Genomic DNA, 19,296 nt, shown 5'->3' with positions numbered 1-19,296 from the left:
TATCCCATGGATGCAAGAATAGTTCAATATCCATAAGTCAGCCAATGATATACCATGTTAACAAGCTGAAGAATAAAAATCTTATGATCACCAACAGATGCAGACAAAGCTTTTAACAAAATTCAACATCCATTTATGATAAAAATTCTCCACAAAGTGGAGCATAAAACATAATAAAGGCCATATATAAGCCCACCAATAATGTCATACTCAACTGCGAAAAGCTGAAAGCGCTTCCTCTAAGATCAGGAACAAGACAAGGATGCCCACTCTCACCATTTTTATTCAACACAGTATTTGAAGTCCTAGCTACAGCAATCAGACATTACTTTAAAAATAAGAGGAGTCCAAATTGGAAAGGAAGAATTAAACTGTTTTTGTCTGCAAATAACATGATACTATACATAGAAAATCCTAAAGACAACACCAAAAAAACTACTTGGAGCTCATCAATGAACTCGGTAAAGTTTCAAGATACAATTAATATACAAAAACCTGTTGCATTTCTATACACTAATAACAAACTATCAGAAAGAGAAATTTTAAAACAATCCAATTTACCATCGCATCTAAAAGAATAAAATACTAGGAATAAATCTAACTAAGGAAAAAGAACTATACTCAGAAAACTGTAATACACTGATGAAAGAAACTGAAGACAACACAGATGGAAAGATACACTGTGTTCATGGATTCAAAGAATTAATATTGTTAAAATGACCATACTACTCAAGTCAATCTACAGATTCAATGCAATTCCTATTAAAAGACCAATGGCATTTTTCACAGAACTAGCAATTCTAAAATTTGTATGGAAACACAAAAGATCCTGAATAACCAAAACAATCTTGAGGAATAACAACAGAGCTGGAAGTATCACACTCCCTGATTTTAAACTATACTACAAAGCTACAGTAATCAAAACAGTATGGTAACAGACACATAGATAAATGGAACAGAATTGCGGGCCCAGAAATAAACCCATGCACTTACGTTAACCTATGACAAGGGAAGCAAGAATACACAACGGGGAAAAGACAGCCTCTTCAATAAGTGGTGCTGAAAAAACTGGACAGCTACATGTAAAAGAATTAAATTAGAACATTTTCTCACACCATATTAAAAAAAAACCTCAAAATGGATTACACTTCTCTGGACATTTTTTGGGTTATTCTTACGTTTGTATTTTCCGTAAAGTTTGGAATTGGCGTCACAGAATGCTGTTACAGGAATAGGAAATTTATATATTAATTTAGGAAGAACTAATTATTATTTAAATCTGAGTCTTCCAAACCAATATATCTCTTCATATATTCAGTATTTTAGATTACTTAATAAGCACACATGGAAATATGGAGCTTCAAATACAACATTAATTATCATTGCTCCAGTAGCCTACTCAGCGTAAGGCAATGTCAAAGAACGGGCCCAAAAATATCAGATTTGTCACCTAAGTTTTTCACCAGAAATAAAGAACTGTGATATCACAGAAACCTACCATGCTAACATATTTTCTGACACAAAATTTTTAAGAACTTACTTAAAGTCACACCCAAATCTTGGTTTCTAAATACCAATCCTCATTAAAAGGAACCAGAGCTCCTCAGAGAAATGATTGATTCCAGGGTTGGGGCAGGAAAAGGACAAGATGAACATGGAATATCTTGTGCCAGAGAATACAGGAGTGCTCAAAGAATAAAGGAGACATGTCAAAGAACAAAAAGCCAGCTTGAAGGGGCTCCCAATGGCCAAATAGGAAAGAATTTGAGCATCGTAATAATGAAGGTAATGGATTAAAACTCACTGAATAAAAGAATACTCCATAAATTCATGCTAATGTTGATGATTATAATGATAAATAAATGAATGGGGAAAAGGGAAAGTTGTCTACTAACAGAATGCTGACCAATAACTATAGAAGGAAATAGTAGAATTAGATAATTACCATTTTGTAACCATTACATTAATAACTGACTTAGGTGAGAATCAACAATGAATGCTAAAACAGTGAGATTTTGATGAGGAAAAAGTTATTTACATAGGTCAAAGTATCTTCCCACAAATAACTTATGAATTGCAAAGGGGAAAATCGTAATTTTATGGCAGAGAAACTTGGAAATCACTACCTTATCTCAGCAGTCAAAGGTAACATCACCAATACTGGCAAGGATATCATGTGTCTCCTGATGTGATGCACCAAGGAAGATACATTTCACTTAGGTAGTGCCAGCATGCATAAGCTGAATCACAAGGAAACATAAAAACGCAAACTGAGAGACATTCTAGAAAATAAATGGCCTATATTCTTAAAAAATATCAATGTCAGGAAACACAAAGGCAGGCAAAGAACTGTTCTAGATTTAGGAAACACAAAAACTAAATGCAATGCACGATCCTGGGTTAGATACTAGACCAGAAAAAAAACCTTTTTTCTACAAAGGACATTGGGACAACTGACAAAAGTTGAATAAGACCTACATTAAATACTGTATTAACATTTTTTTTTTTTTTTTTTGCGGTACCCGGGCCTCTCACTGTTGTGGCCTCTCCCATTGCGGAGCACAGGCTCCGGACGCGCAGGCTCAGCGGCCATGGCTCACGGGCCCAGCCGCTCCGCGGCATGTGGGATCTTCCCAGACCGGGGCACGAACCCGTGTCCCCTGCATCGGCAGGTGGACTCTCAACCACTGCGCCACCAGGGAAGCCCTGTATTAACATTTTTTCCTATTTTGATAATTATATTTTGATTATGTAAGCGAATGTCCTCGTTCTAAGGGAATATGTCAAGTATTTAGGGATAAAGGGGCACAATATCTGCAACTTACTCTCAAACAGTTCATATATGAAGGTTTTTTTTTCAGACATCCACACTTTGCACTGATATGATTAAGCTAGCAACACAAACTTCTGTAGAGCTTGCTTATCTTCTGGAAGGCTTACCCACATTTATGATAAACAGCCACTAGATGGCAATCTGTGATCTCCTAACCCCAGCAGCCTAGGATTCTGCAGGGAGCATTTTAGACTCAATTATACTTAAAAAAACAAAAACAGAAAACAACTGGTGATCTTTAATAAAGCCCTATTATATAATAACATATTATTATGTATTAGGCAACCACTACACTCAAAATAGATGTTTTCACAATGGCCTATACAGGGCTTACATGATCTTTTCATTGCCCGCCCCTGCCCCCCATCTCTCTGACCTTGTCTCTTTAGGTCCATGTTAAAGTGTTGCCTTTTCAGAAAACTTCCTTGACCCGCCTGTATAAAACAGCAGTTAGAGGCATGCCCTCCCCTGCCCTCTGACCTTGCTTCATTTTTCTTCAGCACTTGCCATTTCTTCCTACCCACACTCCCAGAATGTAAGTTTCATGAGAACAGACTTTATTTTGCTAACTGCCTGTAAAATAGAAATACCCAGAAAAAGTATATGTATAAGACAAGTATCTTCTTTTTCATTTTTAGCTGTTACTCATCATTCTTCAATTGAAGACCATTACACCCCACCCTACCTCCAACCAATCCCCTAATGGAACTAGACTGTGAAGAATATTAAATGTCAAGTGTTGAAGTGTATTATGTGGAAGGAAATCATCAAGAAATTTAAGCAGAAGTAGTGCTTTAGAAAAATTCTTCTGACAAGAAGGTGGTAAAAATGTAGGAGGACTGGAAAGCAAAGATGCAGGAGACACAGCCACGGTCTCTGGTGTCAGGAGTTAGGTTTGATCCTGGTTCCATAGTCTACCAGAGCGCCATGACTTTGGATGAACTGCTAATTCAAGAAGCTCTCTGTGCTTCAGTTGCCCAGTATGTAAAACGAGGGCAGAAAAACATCTACCTCGTGGGGAACACAGAGGTTATGTTTATTCTATATCAGTACCTGATACATAAATTTTAGCATTGCATGTAGGAAATAACGGAAAAGAAACAAACAAACATTTGTTTACTTATTTAACTTATTTTTACCGAGTGCCTATAGGTATGTCAGATACCTTTCCAGGCACTGGAAATGCAGTTGTGAGGAAAAAAAAAAAAAAAAAAAAGAGTCCCTGGTCTTCATCATACTAGCACAAGGTGACAAAAAATAGCCCTAATTTATATGAATCTATCTGGTTTTTGAGTTTCTGCTGGTGAATAGCTGAAGTTGGGACAGCAAGTCCCATCAAAGTTCTCTCTCAACGTCTCTCAAGGAGATAGATGTTCTATAATGTCAGGCTATGAGAGAGGCTATAAAGAAAAATTAAATGAGGTAAGGGGACAGAGTATGCTGACATTTTCAATAGGGTTGTGACGTTTTAGTAAAGAGGTAAGGGATGCTAGAGTTTTATCTGGAATGATTCAGTAATAAAACTGAGGGGCTTCCCTGGTGGCACAGTGGTTGAGAATCTGCCTGCCAATGCAGGGGACACAGGTTCAAGCCCTGGTCTGGGAAGATCCCACATGCCGCGGAGCAAATGGGCCCGTGAGCCGCAACTACTGAGCCTGTGCGTCTGGAGCCTGTGCCCCGCAGCAAGAGAGGCCGCGACAGAGAGGCCCGCACACCGCGATGAAGAGTGGCCCTTGCTTGCCGTAACTAGAGAAAGCCCTCGCACAGAAACGAAGACTCAACACAGCCAAATAAATAAATAAACAAACAAATAAGTAAATAAAACTGAAACTCAGGAAGAAGAACTGATTTGAAGATGATGCGTTTGGGTCTTAGAAATGATTTGGCTTCAAAAGACAAACTAAAAGCTGACTGGAGGAACTTCCCTGATGGTCCAGTGGCTAAGACTCTGTGCTCCCAACGCAGGGGGCCTGGGTTCCATCCCTGGTCAGGCAACTAGATCCCACATGCCACAACTAAGAGTTCACATGCCACAATTGAAGATCCCACATGCTGCAACAAAGATCTCGCACACCGCAACAAAGATCCCGTGTGCTGCAACTAAGACCCGGCACAGCCAAATAAATAAATAAGTTAAAAAAAAAAAAAAGCTGACTGGAAAATGCACCTTAGAAACTCTAGTTTACTTACATATAAATTTCAGTCTTCTATTTCTTCCTGCCTTGGGGAATGCATAATTGTAGGATCTCCTAATGCAGAGGTCTATCTTCTACGGACTGTGTTATGGGTTCAACTGTGTCCCCCCAAAAAGACATATTGGAGTCCTAACCTCCACTTTCTCAGAATGTGACTATTTGGAGATAGGATCTTCATAGAGGTGATCAAGGTAAGATGAGGTCTAGGATGAGTCCTGATCCAGTATGACTAGTGTCTTTATAAAAAGAGGAAATTCGGACACAGATTAAAACACAGAGGGAAGATGATGCACAGATATAAGGAGAAGATGGCCAACTTCAACCCTGCTGACACCTTCATTTCAGACTTCTAGGCTCCAGAAGTGTGAGACAATAAATTTCTGTTGTCTAAGCCACCCAGATTGTGGTACTTTGTTCAGTAACCAGAGCAAACTAATAGAGACTAGAAGAAAATCATATTTGTGTACTTATCTCTCTTAAGAAATCCCCTTGAGGGGAAGGCTTAACTCTGCTTATTTTTAAAATTTATTTATTTATTTATTTTTGGCTGCATTGGGTCTTCGTTGCTGCACGCGGGTTTTCTCTAGTTGCGCAAACGGGGGCTACTCTTCGTTGCGGTGTGCGGGCTTCTCATTGCAGTGGCATCTCTTGTTGCGGAGCACAGGTTCCAGGCGCACGGGCTCAGTAGTTGTGGCTCTCGGGCTCTAGAGTGCAAGCTTAGTAGTGTGATGCACAGGCTTAGTTGCTCTGCAGCATGTGGGATCTTCCTGGACCAGGGATCGAACCTGTGTCCCCTGCACTGGCAGGCAAATTCTTAACGACTGCACCACCAGGGAAGTCCCCTTCACTCTGTTTTAAGTCATTTTTGTATCCCTTCTGGAGTACCTAATCTGATGCAAAAATTTAATTAGATACTATTTTAAGTTGCAGGAACTACACACAGTGGAGCTCAATAAATGCTAAATTTCTCCCACAACCTTTTCCATATATATCTTTCCTGACAGATAATTTCTTTCTTTTGCAAACTGACAAACTGAATTTAATTTCTGAGACATACTCAAGTAGCAATCTCAATTCAGTAATCCTAGGAGCTAGGGTTTGGCAGCACTGAAACAAAAATTTGAGTGCCTAAATTTATCAGATGATATATACACATAATTAAATATAAACTATCCCTGATCTTTAGGGACTCTAACCCAAACCAGACCTGATACATATATATAGGAAATACCAACAGGTGAGTTAAAACCATTACTTCAACACATGAATAGTAATAAGAAATGTTACATAAAAGTCAAGGGTAAACCCATTTTAGCTAAGGAAAGAAGCATGAGCATGGGAGTAGTCACCAAAGCACTATACTCCTAGCTGAGTACTGAGCTAGGTATGCACATACAATTTCAGCATCAGAATCTCGCCATCTGCAGATAAGGCAACTCAGACTCAAGGAAGTCAAATGATATTGTCCAAGTTCATCCAACAACCATGTTGGAGGCAAGCTGGAACCTGGGACTGTGTGATTCAAGAAAATAAGCCCTTTTTTTTTTTTTTTTTTTTTTTTTTTTTTGCAGTACGCGGGCCTCTTACTACTGTGGCCTCTCCCGTTGTGGAGCACAGGCTCCGGACATGCAGGCTCAGTGGCCATGGCTCCCGGGCCCAGCTGCTCCGCGGCATGTGGGATCTTCCCAGACCGGGACACGAACCCATGTCCCCTGCATCGGCAAGCAGACTCTCAACCACTGCGCCACCAGGGAAGCCCAATAAGCCCTTTTTTAATAAACAGTATTTGAGCATATACCTATTCTATCCTTCCACCTACAACACGAGCATAAGTTAGCTAATTTATCTCATTATATTCTTTTTTTTTAAAATTTATTTTATTTATTTATTTTTGGCTGCACTGGGTCTTCGTTCTATGCATGGGCTTTCTCTAGTTACGGCGAGCGGGGACTCCTCTTCATTGCGGTGCGCAGGCTTCTCATTGCAGTGGCTTCTCTTGTTGCGGAGCATGGGCTCTAGGCACACGGGCTTCAGTAGTTGTAGCACATGGGCTCAGTAGTTGTGGCTCACAGGCTTCTAGAGAGCAGGCTCAGCAGTTGTGGCACATGGGCTTAGTTGCTCTGCAGCATGTGGGATCTTCCCGGACCAGGGATCGAACCCATGTCCCCGGCATTGGCAGGCAGATTCTTAACCACTGTGCCACCAGGGAAGCCCTCTCGTTATATTCCTAATACTAGCAAAAAATATGCAACATACAATTCCTGCAAAATCTATTCTTAAAGGCATAGGTAGTCATAAAAGAGAAAAGGGGTATCAAGGGAGCTTGCCACCAAGCTCAGGTATAGACAGAACCTGACGTCTGTGGTCAAACTGCTTGGCTTAAAGGACATTCAAGGTCCTTCACAGACTGAAGGGCAGCACCACAATCAAGAACAAAGTGAATGAGAAGATACAGTTGCCCATAAACTACCTTTATATTAATAATTAGTTACAACATAAGGCCACCTTAGTATTTCAGGAAACAAAAGTTCACAAGACCACCCCCAAAAGAATGGGTAGCATTGTTTAAAATGCCTAATCACTCAGAACAAAGAAGTAAGAATTTGAGTAAATTAAATAATATATAAAGGTCATCAACATGACTCATGGTACCAACACCAAACTTCATGCCATTGATGACAACTCTTATACTGGTGACAATTCTTATATAGTGGTTAAAATATATATCAAATGTTCTCAAACTTTTTGATAAGCAATCTTTAAATACCTATTATGCAAAGCATTTAAGCCACCAAGGAATTTATTACTCAATAGCAATGAATTATACCTGGCCTTAACCTTTATCTATATAACCAAAGGCTCATCATGGTACAAATGAATATGATTTTTATTTATCTAGCTCCTGCCAACTAACTTTTGTGTCCAGTGCTACTATACTTCTCTGAAAATGAACAGAGTATAGTTAACTTATTTTGTGGTTTCTGACAACTTTCTGAAAGCATTCCTTGTTAAAGTAGTTGAAAAACTAGATACTCTGGTCTTCATAGCTAATCGCATGGATCTTTTTCAAATTCCCAAAGTTAATCTTCCAGTAAGAGGTACACAGAACCACAGATCTCTTCCACAACTGTGTTTACTATAACTTTAAGGGGAAGGGCTAGAGATAGTATTAGACCTAATAATTAGGCCAATTAGTAACTAACTCTCACCCTGAAGATTCTACAGCAGAGATTACAAACTGCAGGCTGTAAAATCCTGCCCCTAAACTTCTGTTTATAATGGTTATAATGGTTAAAAAAAAAAATCAAAATAGTTGTTGAGAAGCACATAAAAACAAAGATTTCCAGGGTCTCTCAAAAAATCTGAAGACCTGGTAACACGACTCATCTTCTCACAGGACAAGTGAGAAAGCCCACTCCATACATTCTAATAACCACCATTCCCTTTTGGCTTACTGATAGTATGCTTCAGAAGCCATATTCTAAAAATAAATCAAAACAACCACAAATTACTATATATTCAATATTCATTTTAAACTAAGAACACAGATGACCCAAATTCTACAAGATTTAAAAAAGCCAAAGATGTAAAATGAAAGCAAAAGTTAAACAAATGAATCTGTGTACCAGGTGGTAACATAATCACACAGTAAGGAACTAGCTCACATAACTTTAAAATTCAGTAATTTGACTCTACATCCCTATTGAAATACTATGCCCTAAGAACAACAATAAGAAGAAATCATTACCTTTCTTCAGTAATCATACTACTGGTTGTAGTGTTGACATTGTCATTCTCAGACTATTCTGTATTTATACTGTGGGAAAAGAAAATGAATAATCATGTTGGTGCTGTTAAGAACAGGGGTTTTCAACGTGGGAGAAAGGAGATAGAGATGTAAAATCAAAGAAGATAAGGAAAGTCCCTGGGTCACTTAATTTGATTTTTAAGTATAACTTGAACTCATGATTTTTTTTTAAAGAGAAAAAACACAACTTATTTCCTAATTAATCACAAAAAAGGCCTAGAAACAATGACTAACTCAGTAGAAATAAGCACCTTAAGGGCCCAGACTGTGATCTCCAAATGTCATTTCCCACTAAAAGGCTTCTTAGAGAAAGGTCTATTTCTTTGACTGGGGCAGAAAATGTACAAGTCTAGACAAACTGTCACACCAGATAGCAGAAAGCTATCAAAGATGCCTCAGGCTGAGTCAAATGACTCAAGGGCCATCATGAAGGGACTCCAACTGGCCAAAGATAGGACAATCAATAAAAATAACAACTATACATGCTACAAAATGCATGAGCATTAAAAACATGCTAAGTAAAAGAAGCCAGTCACAAAAGACCACATATTGTACGATTCCATTTATATGAAATATGCAGCCTAAGCAAATCCATAGAGACAGAAAGTAGATTGGTGGTTGCCTATGGTTGGAGGTCAGGTAGCATGGGGGGTAATGAGGAGTGACTGCAAACGGGTACAGCGTTTCTTTCTGAGGTGATGGATATATTTCAAACTTACTAGATCGTGGTGAAGGTTGCACAACTCTGTGAACATACTGAAAATCACTCAATTGTACACTTTGAACAGGTGAATTTTATGGTATATAAACTATACCTCCATAAAGCTGTACAAAACAAAAACAAAACTACAATGGATTGAACCACAAATATGTTTAAATCTGTGTGTTCATAATCAAATAAATCTTATTGGTCATTTTGGAGGATGCTAGGAACCCAGCTCATTATTTTGAAAACTGGAAAGTATAAAGTATTTGTCCAGTCTGTCATACACATGAAGTCTCTCCCTAGATAAGCAAACAGAAGAGATAAAGTTTCTCTTTACACAAGTATTACAATTAATAAATTAAAGAATAATAGAATATTACCATTTTGCAACCCCAAATAAAATCAGTGATCTAGGCAATAATCAAAGGCCACTAACATCACAAATAAAGAGTCAACCAGACAGTAGGTGCCACCTGATAGAAGTATACAACACCACCAATGAAGCAGTCTAGCAAAAAATTTGCAGGGACTTCCCTGGTGGCACAGTTGTTAAGAATCCGCCTGCCAATGCAGGGTACATGGGTTCGATCCCTGGTCTGGGAAGATCCCATATGCCACAGAGCAACTAAGCCCATGTGCCACAACTTCTGAGCCTGAGCTCTACAGCCCGTGAGTCACAGCTACTGAGTCCATGTGCCACAACTACTGAAGCCATTCTCCACAGCAAGAGAAGCTGCCACAATGAGAAGCCCATGCACCGCAAGGCAGATTAGCCCCCGTTTGCCACAACGAGAGGAAGCCCCCACGCAGCAATGAAGACCCAACGCAGCCAAAAAGAAATAAATTTTAAGAAGTTTGCAAAGAAAGAAAAAACAAAAACAAAAACCATCCAGAACCTATAGATAAAAAGACTAGAGAGACTTTTAAAACAATGGCAAAGTTGGATATTTGATATCAACTTCTGTTAAAAAAATTTTAGGTGTCATAATAGTACTGTAGTTATGTTTTTAAAAATTAAGAGTCCATATCTTACAAAATGATAATGTCTAGGGTTTGCTTTAAAATAAGATGGAGGGGAGTAGGAGAAGATGTATCATAGATGAAACAATATCAGCCATAGCTGATAACTGTTGGAAGTTAAGGTGGATATATGAAAGTTTATTTTGCCATTTTCTCTCATTTTATACATATTTGAAAATTTCCACAACAAAGCTTTTAAAAAGACAATCATGCTGCCAATTCTGCACAACCTTGGAATTACTGCATTTCACAAACTCAAACATGAAAATGTCTCCCACCATTTTACATCTCTGAAATCAAGACACATCTTACAGTAAATGGTGTATCAGGTTAATTGGTAGTATTTTTTCCTTAGTAGTACATAAAATGGTGAATTAAAAAACTGACAGCATCTTAAATTCAATGAAAAAACCATAAGATTATAAATATATTTAGATATCTATTTCTCTTTAGCTAAATCATTACTTGCATTGTACCTGGAAAGGAAGAGTTAAAAAAAAACTCCTAGCTTTCTGAATTTTCTTATTTGCTTGGGATTAATTCAGTTACAGTGAGAGAAGCATTAAAATGCTTCAGCCAATATAAAAATGAACTTAGTCCCCAAACCAGCATTAGTGGTAGACAGGGCCTGGGGAACACTAGGCAAAAGTCTATCTAAGGTGGGTAAAAAACAAAAAAGCTTGCTGCAGTTATCCTACCAGGTCTAAAAACTTGAGTAAAAATAGATTTTAGTTGACTAGCCTGTCTTTTCATTTTTAAGAAAAAAAAATTTTTTAATACAGCAGGTTCTTACCAGTTATCCATTTTATACATATTAGTGTCTATATGTCAATCCCAATCTCCCAATTCAACATACCCCCACCCCCACCCCCTGCCACTTTCCCCCCCTTGGTGTCCATACGTTTGTTCTCTACATCTGTGTCTCAATTTCTGCCCTGCAAACCAGTTCATCTGTACCATTTTTCTACGTTCCACATATATACGTGAACATATGATATTTTTCTTTTTCTGACTTACTTCACTCTGTATGACAGTCTCTAGGTTCATCCACGTACGTTAACATATGATATTTCTTTTACTCTGACTTACTTCACTCTGTATGACAGTCTCTAGGTTCATCCAGGTCTCTACAAATGACCCAATTTCATTCCTTTTTACAGCTAATATTCCATTGTATATATGTACCACATCTTCTTTATCCATTCCTCTGTCAATGGGCATAGAGGTTGCTTCCACGACCTGCCTATTGTAAACAGTTTGCTGCAATGAATATTGGGGTGCATGTGTCTTTCTGAATTATGGTTTTCTCTGGGTATATGCCCAGTATTGGGACTGCTGGGTCATATGGTAATTCTATTTTTAGTTTTTAAAGAACTTCCATACTGTTCTCCATAGTGACTGTATCAATTTACATTTCCACCAACACTGCAAGAGGATTCCCTTTTCTCCACACCCTCTCCTGCATTTGTTGTTTGTAGATTTTTTGATGATGCCCATTCTAACTGCTTTGAGGTGATACCTCACTGTAGTTTTGATTTGTATTCCTCTAATAATTAGTGATGTTGAGCAGCTTTTCATGTGCTTCTTGGCCATCTGTATGCCTTCTTTGGAGAAATGTCTAATTAGGTCTTCTGCCCATTTTTGGATCGGGTTGTTTGTTTTTTTAATATTGAGCTGCATGAGCTGTTTATATAATTTGGAGATTAATCCTTTGTCCGTTGATCTGTTTGCAAATATTTTCTCCCATTCTGAGGGTTGTCTTTTCGTCTTGTCTGTAGTTTCCTTTGCTTTACAAAAGCTTTAAGTTTCATTAGATCCCATTTATTTTTGTTTTTATTTCCATTACTCTAGGAGGTGGATCAAAAAAGATCTTGCTGTGATTTATGTCAGAGTGTTCTTCCTATTTTCCTCTAAGAGTTTTATAGTGTCCAGCCTTACATTTAGGTCTCTAATCCATTTTCAGTTTATTTTTGTGTATCATGTTAGGGAGTGTTCTAATTTCATTCTTTTACATGTAGCTGTCCAGTTTTTCCAGCACCACTTATTGAAGAGACTGTCTTTTCTCCATTGTATATTCTTGCCTCCTTTGTCATAGATTAGTTGACCATAAGTGCGTGGGTTTATCTCTGGGCTTTCTATCTTGTTCCATTGATCTATATTTCTGTTTTTGTGCCAGTACCATATTGTCTTGATTACTGTAGCTTTGTAGTATAGTCTGAAGTCAGGGAGTCTGATTCATCCAGCTCCATTTTTTTCCCTCAAGCCTGCTTTGGCTATTTGGGGCCTTTTGTGTCTCCATACAAATTTTAAGATTTTTTGTTCTAGTTCTGTAAAAAATGCCATTGGTAATTTGATAGGGATTGCACTGAACATGTAGATTGCTTTGGGTAGTATAGTCATTTTCACAATATTGATCCTTCCAATCCAAGAACATGGTATGTTTCTCCATCCGTCTGTGTTGTCTTTGATTTCTTTAATCAGTATCCTATAGTTTTCTGAGTACAGGTCTTTTGCCTCCTTAGGTAGGTTTATTCCTAGGTATTATTCTTTTTGTTGTGGTGGTAAATGGGATTGTTTCCTTAATTTCTCTTTCTGACCTTTCATTGTTAGTATATAAGAATGCAAGAGATTTCTGTGTATTGATTTTGTATCCTGTAACTTTACCAAATTCATTGATTAGCTCTAGTAGTTTTCTGGTGGCATCTTTAGGATTCTCTATGTATAGTATCATGTCGTCTTCCAACAGTGACAGCTTTATCTTCTCTTTTCTGATTTGGATTCCTTTTATTTCTTTTTCTTCTCTGATTGCCGTAACTAGAACTTCCAAAACTATGTTGAATAATAGTGGCGAGAGTGGACATCCTTGTCTTGTTCCTGATCTTAGAGGAAATGCTCTCAGTTTTTCACCATTGAGAATGATGTTTGCTGTGGGTTTGTCATATATGGCCTTTATTATGTTGAGGTAGGTTCCCTCTATGTCCACTTTCTGGAGAGTTTTTATCATAAATGGGTGTTGAATTTTGTCAAAAGCTTTTTCTGCATCTATTGAGATGATCATATGGTTTTTCTTCAATTTGTTAATATGATGTACCACACTGATTGATTTGCGTATACTGAAGAATCCTTGCATCCCTGGGATAAATCCCATTTGATCATGGTGTATGATCCTTTTAATGTGCTGTTGGATTCTATTTGCTAGTATTTTGTTGAGGATTTTTGCATCTATACTGATCAGTGACATTGGTCTGTAATTTTCTTTTGTTGTTGTATCTGTCTGGTTTTGGTATCAGGGCCTCATAGAATGAGTTTGGGAGGGTTCTTTCCTCTGCAATTTTTTGGAAGAGTTTGAGAAGGATGGGTTTTAGCTCTTCCCTATATGTTTGATAGAATTCACCTGTGAAGCCATCTGGTCCTAGACTTTTGTTTGCTGGAAGATTTTTAATCAGAGTTTCAATTTCATTACTTGTGATTGGTCTGTTCATATCTTCTATTTCTTCCTGGTTCAGTCTTGGAAGATTATACCTTTCTAAGAATGTCTATTTCTTCCAGGTTGTCCATTTTATTGGCACAGAGTTGCTTGTAGTAGTCTCTCAGGAAGCTTTGTATTTCTGTGGTGTCTGTTGTAACTTCTCCTTTTTCATTTCTAATTTTATTGATTTGAGCCCTCTCCCTCTTTTTTCTTGATAAGTCTGGCTAATTATCAATTTTGTTTATCTTCTCAAAGAACCAGCTTTTAGTTTTATTGATCTTTGCTACTGTTTTGTTTCTACTCTGATCTTTATGGTTTCTTTCCTTCTGCTAACTTTGGCTTTTGTTAACTCTTCTTTCTCTACTTCCTTTAGGTGTAAGGTTACATTCTTTATTTGAGATTTTTCTTGTTTCTTGATGTAGGCTTGTATTACTATAAACTTCCCTCTTAGAACTACTTTTGTTGCATCCCATAGGTTTTGGATCGTCGTGTTTTCATTGTCATTTGTCTCTAGGTATTTTCTGATTTCCTCTTTGATTTCTTCACAGTGATCTCTTGGTTATTTAGTAACGTACTGTTTAGCCTCCATGTGTTTGTGTTTTTTACATTTTTTTCCCTGTAATTGATTTCTAATCTCATAGCATTGTGGTCAGAAAAGATGCTTGATTTCAATTTTCTTAAATTTACTGAGGCTTGATTTGTGACCCAAGATGTGATCTGTCCTGGAGAATGTTCCATGTGCACTTGAGAAGAAAGTGTAATCTGCTGTTTTGGGATGGAATTAAATATCAGTTAAATCTATCTGGTCTATTGTGTCATGTAAAGCTTGCGTTTCCTCATTAATTTTCTGTTTGGATGATCTGCCCACTGGTGTAAATGAGGTGTTAAAGTCCCACACTATTATTGTGTTACTGTTGATTTCCTCTTTCATAGCTGTTAGCAGTTGCCTTACATATTCAGGTGCTCCTGTGTTGGGTGCATATATATTTATAATTGTTGTATCTTCTTGGATTGATCCCTTGATCACTATGTAGTGTCCTTCCTTGTCTCTTGTAACATTCTTTATCTGAAAGTCTATTTTATCTGATATGAGTATTGCTACTCCAGCTTTCTTTTGATTTCCATTTGCATGGAATATTTTTTTCCATCCCCTCACTTTCAGTCTGTATGTGTTCCTAGGTCTGAAGTGGGTCTCTTGTAGACAGCATATATATGGGTCTTGTTTTTGTATCCATTCAGCAAGCCTGTGTCTTTTGGTTGGAGCATTTAATCCATTCACATTTAAGGTAATTATCGATATGTATGTTCCCATGACCATCTTCTTAATTGTTTTGGGTTTGTTTTTGTAGGTCCTTTTCTTCTCTTGTGTTTCCCACTTAGAGAAGTTCCTTTAGCATTTGTTGTAGAGCTGGTTTGGTGGTGCTGAATTCTGTTAGCTTTTGCTTCTCTGTAAAGCTTTTGATTTCTCCATCGAATCTGAATGAGATCCTTGCTGGGTAGAGTAATCTTGGTTGTAGGTTCTTCCCTTTCACCATTTTAAGAGTATCATGTCACTCTCTTCTGGCTTGCAGAGTTTCTGCTGAGAAATCAGCTGTTAACCTCATGGGAGTTCTCTTGTATGTTATTTGTCATTTTTCCCTTGCTTTCAATAATTTTTCTTTGTCTTTAATTTTTGCCAATTTGATTACTATGTGTCTCGGCATGTTTCTCCTTGGGTTTATCCTGTATGGGACTTGCTGCGCTTCCTGGACTTGGGTGGCTATTTCCTCTCCCATGTTAGCGAAGTTTTCGACTATAATCTCTTCAAATATTTTCTTGGGTCCTTTCTCTCTCTCTTCTCCTTCTGGGACCCCTATAATGCGAATGTTTTTGCGTTTAATGTTGTCCCAGAGGTCTCTTAGGCTATCTTCATTTCTTTTCATTCTTTTTTCTTTATTCTGTTCCACAGCAGTGAATTCCACCATTCTGTCTTCCAGGTCACTTATCCGTTCTTCTGCCTCAGTTATTCTGCTATTGATTCCTTTAGTGTATTTTTCATTTCAGTTATTGTATTGTTCATCTGTTTGTTTGTTCTTTAATTCTTCTAGGTCTTTGTTAAACATTTCTTGCATCTTCTCGATCTTTGCCTCCATTCTTTTTCTGAGGTCCTGGATCATCTTCATTATCATTATTCTGAATTCTTTTTCTGGAAGGTTGCCTATCTCCACTTCATTTAGTTGTTTTTCTGGGGTTTTATCTTGTTCCTTCATCTGGTACACAGCCTTTTCAACTTGTCTATCTTTCTGTGAACTGTCTTTTCATTTTTAATATAGGAGTTCCTAAACACCCACCACTTTTAGCACTTCAACAAGTTGCTGGTTTCAAGTAGTAATCTAAAGAAACATGGTAAACTGGCAAGCCTCTGGGCCTCACTGTAGAAGAAACACTAATGCAAATAAAATTTACTAACATACATAAACTTACTGAGAAAGAAAAGAGGACAAGAAAATATTTCTAAGAGCAATTCTAAAATGCAATTCTAGCAGTACATAATTTTTAAAGTACATACTTTAATGGTATCACACAAAGTTAAAAATGCAACTTTTTTTAAACATAGGAAAGTTGACATCAAAAATTTCAAAGGTAAAAAGCAAAGAAACAGATTAGCCACATTTAAAAAATCAACTTATGTCAAAAACACACTATAAATGTAATTTGAAAGGCTAACAAGCTAAGAAATACAAATCTGTCACATAACAAAAGGTATATTCTTAATAAATAGCTCTTAGTATCAAGAAAATAATCAACAATCCAACATAAAAATGGACAAAAGATAGTAGCAGGTCAATAAATATATCCTCCAAATGGTCAACCTTTTAGTAATAAAAGAAATGAAAACAAGATACCTTATAGATTACTGTCTTTGGGAAGCTTTTTCAAATAATACTGTCCAGTTCTGGTGGCTAAGCAGGAGCTAGAAGAATATTCCCACTCCTAGTATTCTGCCTAGAGGAGCCCTTCATTTACCTCTTTCAAGTGTCACCTTATCAATGTGTCCTCCATCACCCTATTTAAAACTGCACCCCCATTTCCCACTTCTCAGTCCCTTTATCTTAGTAAAATTATTAGATATGAAATCCATTCTGGAATTATATTCCATAGAAACAATTTTGAAAGCAGACAGAGACATCCCTGGTGGTCCAGCGGTAGAGAATTCACCTAACAATGCAGGGGACGTGGGTTCAATCCCTGGTCAGGGAACTAAGATCCTACATGCCAGGGGGCAACTAAGCCTGCATGCCACAACTACTGAGTTCACGTGTCTCAACTAGAGAGCCTGCATGCCACAGACTACAGAGCCCACCCGCCCTGGAGCCTGTGTGCCACAATTAGAGAGAAGCCCGCACGCCTCAATGAAGATCCCATGTCCCACAACTAAGACCCAATGCTGCCAAAAATAAATAAAATAAATAATAAATCTTAAAAAAAAAAGACATAAATTGTCTTAAATTATAAAAACCTGTAACAAACAGATAAAGGCACACAGCTCTTGATATACACATTGAAAACTGAATACTCAAAGGGAGATATAACGTATCCTTTAAGAGACATACCCAATGGGCCATGAAAGTGTACCTAAACACCCATGCATCCTGAGGTCCCTTATTCAGAAGCCTCTGTTCACTCAGCCTCTATTCTTATTTGTCCTCAGATACACCAAAAGGAATTGTCACTTGGAGACAGCAATGGTTAGTATCCAGGGCTTTGGGGTATGTCAGATCTGGGTTAGAAACCTAGCTTTAAATTTTCTAGGGGAGTAATCTGGCAAATCTCAATTGCCTTATCTGTAAGGTAAAAGAGATTATCACCAACTAGTTAATGTTAGTAAATAAGAGTACAGTGTCTGAAAAACTGAAATGGAGAAGGAATTCTTCAAGTAAAACTACTAAAGACAACTAAAAATCCCCAAAGTCAGATCTTTCAGCACAGTAAAAGAACCCAAAGGAAACAAATCCTAAAGAGCACTGAGCTGGAAGGCAGGAGCCCTGGATCCAGTTTTGACACTGCTACAAACTGGTTCAGCTCCATGGGAATATTATTTAAAGTATGTAGATTCTAGTTTTAAGATCTACAAAATCAGGGGACTGAAAATCCTTTCCACCTGTTCCACACCATGACTAATGTCACTGATCAGTATAGATGCAAAAATCCTCAACAAAATACTAGCAAACAGAATCCAACAGCACATTAAAAGGATCATACACCATGATCAAATGGGATTTATCCCAGGGATGCAAGGATTCTTCAGTATACGCAAATCAATCAGTGTGGTACATCATATTAACAAATTGAAGAAAAACCATATGATCATCTCAATAGATGCAGAAAAAGCTTTTGACAAAATTCAACACCCATTTATGATAAAAACTCTCCAGAAAGTGGACATAGAGGGAACCTACCTCAACATAATAAAGGCCATATATGACAAACCCACAGCAAACATCATTCTCAATGGTGAAAAACTGAGAGCATTTCCTCTAAGATCAGGAACAAGACAAGGATGTCCACTCTCGCCACTATTATTCAACATAGTTTTGGAAGTTCTAGTTACGGCAATCAGAGAAGAAAAAGAAATAAAAGGAATCCAAATCAGAAAAGAGAAGATAAAGCTGTCACTGTTGGAAGACGACATGATACTATACATAGAGAATCCTAAAGATGCCACCAGAAAACTACTACAACTAAATTACTAGGATGTTATTTACTGTTGTACATCTATAATTTCTAAAATTTTTCATTTAAATGTTTGGTTTTTTTAAACTTCAAGTCCTGATGAGTTTTCATTATGACTGAGCTACCAGTCATAACATATAAGACTGTTTCCTTAACTAAGTAATCCAAGGTCAGATTGCTAAAAAGCGGCAAAATCAGAATTCAAACCAGATCTGACTCACTCCAAAGACCAAACTATCGCACCCTTCTTCCTCAGACTTTCTCCCTGACTAATCTCCTTGTAACTAGCAGCTTGCCTTTGCAAAATGACTAGAAGTCAGGAGTGCAGTCAAGAGTCAAGGAATAGAGTCCAGTTACCTGAGACAGGTGGGCTTGAACTTCTGATACAGTACTCTAACCAAGTTAATTAGTTAGACATTTCAAGTACTTAAAAGGAGGCTGGAGAAACCCCAAAAAAAGTAATATTATCAAGAAAAACTATTAATCGAAGACAAAATAAAAAATTAAGCACCTCTGAAACTATAAGTAAATGGGGGTGGTTCAAGGAGTCAA

The 19,296-nt window shown here is 37.6% G+C and overlaps 1 protein-coding gene across 4 annotated transcripts in view; it reads right to left on the bottom strand.

The window, feature by feature from the left end:
* Positions 1-19,296, bottom strand: part of SRPK1 (SRSF protein kinase 1) — a 92,229-nt gene that overhangs the window by 70,089 nt on the left and 2,844 nt on the right. The window contains exon 2 of one of the 4 annotated variants that reach the window (XM_060109284.1): positions 8,777-8,845. The exons of 2 other annotated variants lie outside the window; for them this stretch is intronic. In XM_060109284.1, the coding sequence (XP_059965267.1) occupies positions 8,777-8,793 (17 nt within the window). In that variant the 5' untranslated portion in view covers positions 8,794-8,845. Of the gene's footprint in view, positions 1-2,126; positions 2,187-8,776; positions 8,846-19,296 lie in introns of those variants that run through there. One more of the 4 variants, XM_060109283.1, reaches the window with a different exon arrangement.

The sequence above is a fragment of the Mesoplodon densirostris genome, chromosome 10 (assembly GCF_025265405.1).
Source record: "Mesoplodon densirostris isolate mMesDen1 chromosome 10, mMesDen1 primary haplotype, whole genome shotgun sequence".
Lineage (NCBI taxonomy): Eukaryota > Metazoa > Chordata > Mammalia > Artiodactyla > Ziphiidae > Mesoplodon > Mesoplodon densirostris.
This window is presented reverse-complemented; position numbering and strand designations above follow the sequence as displayed.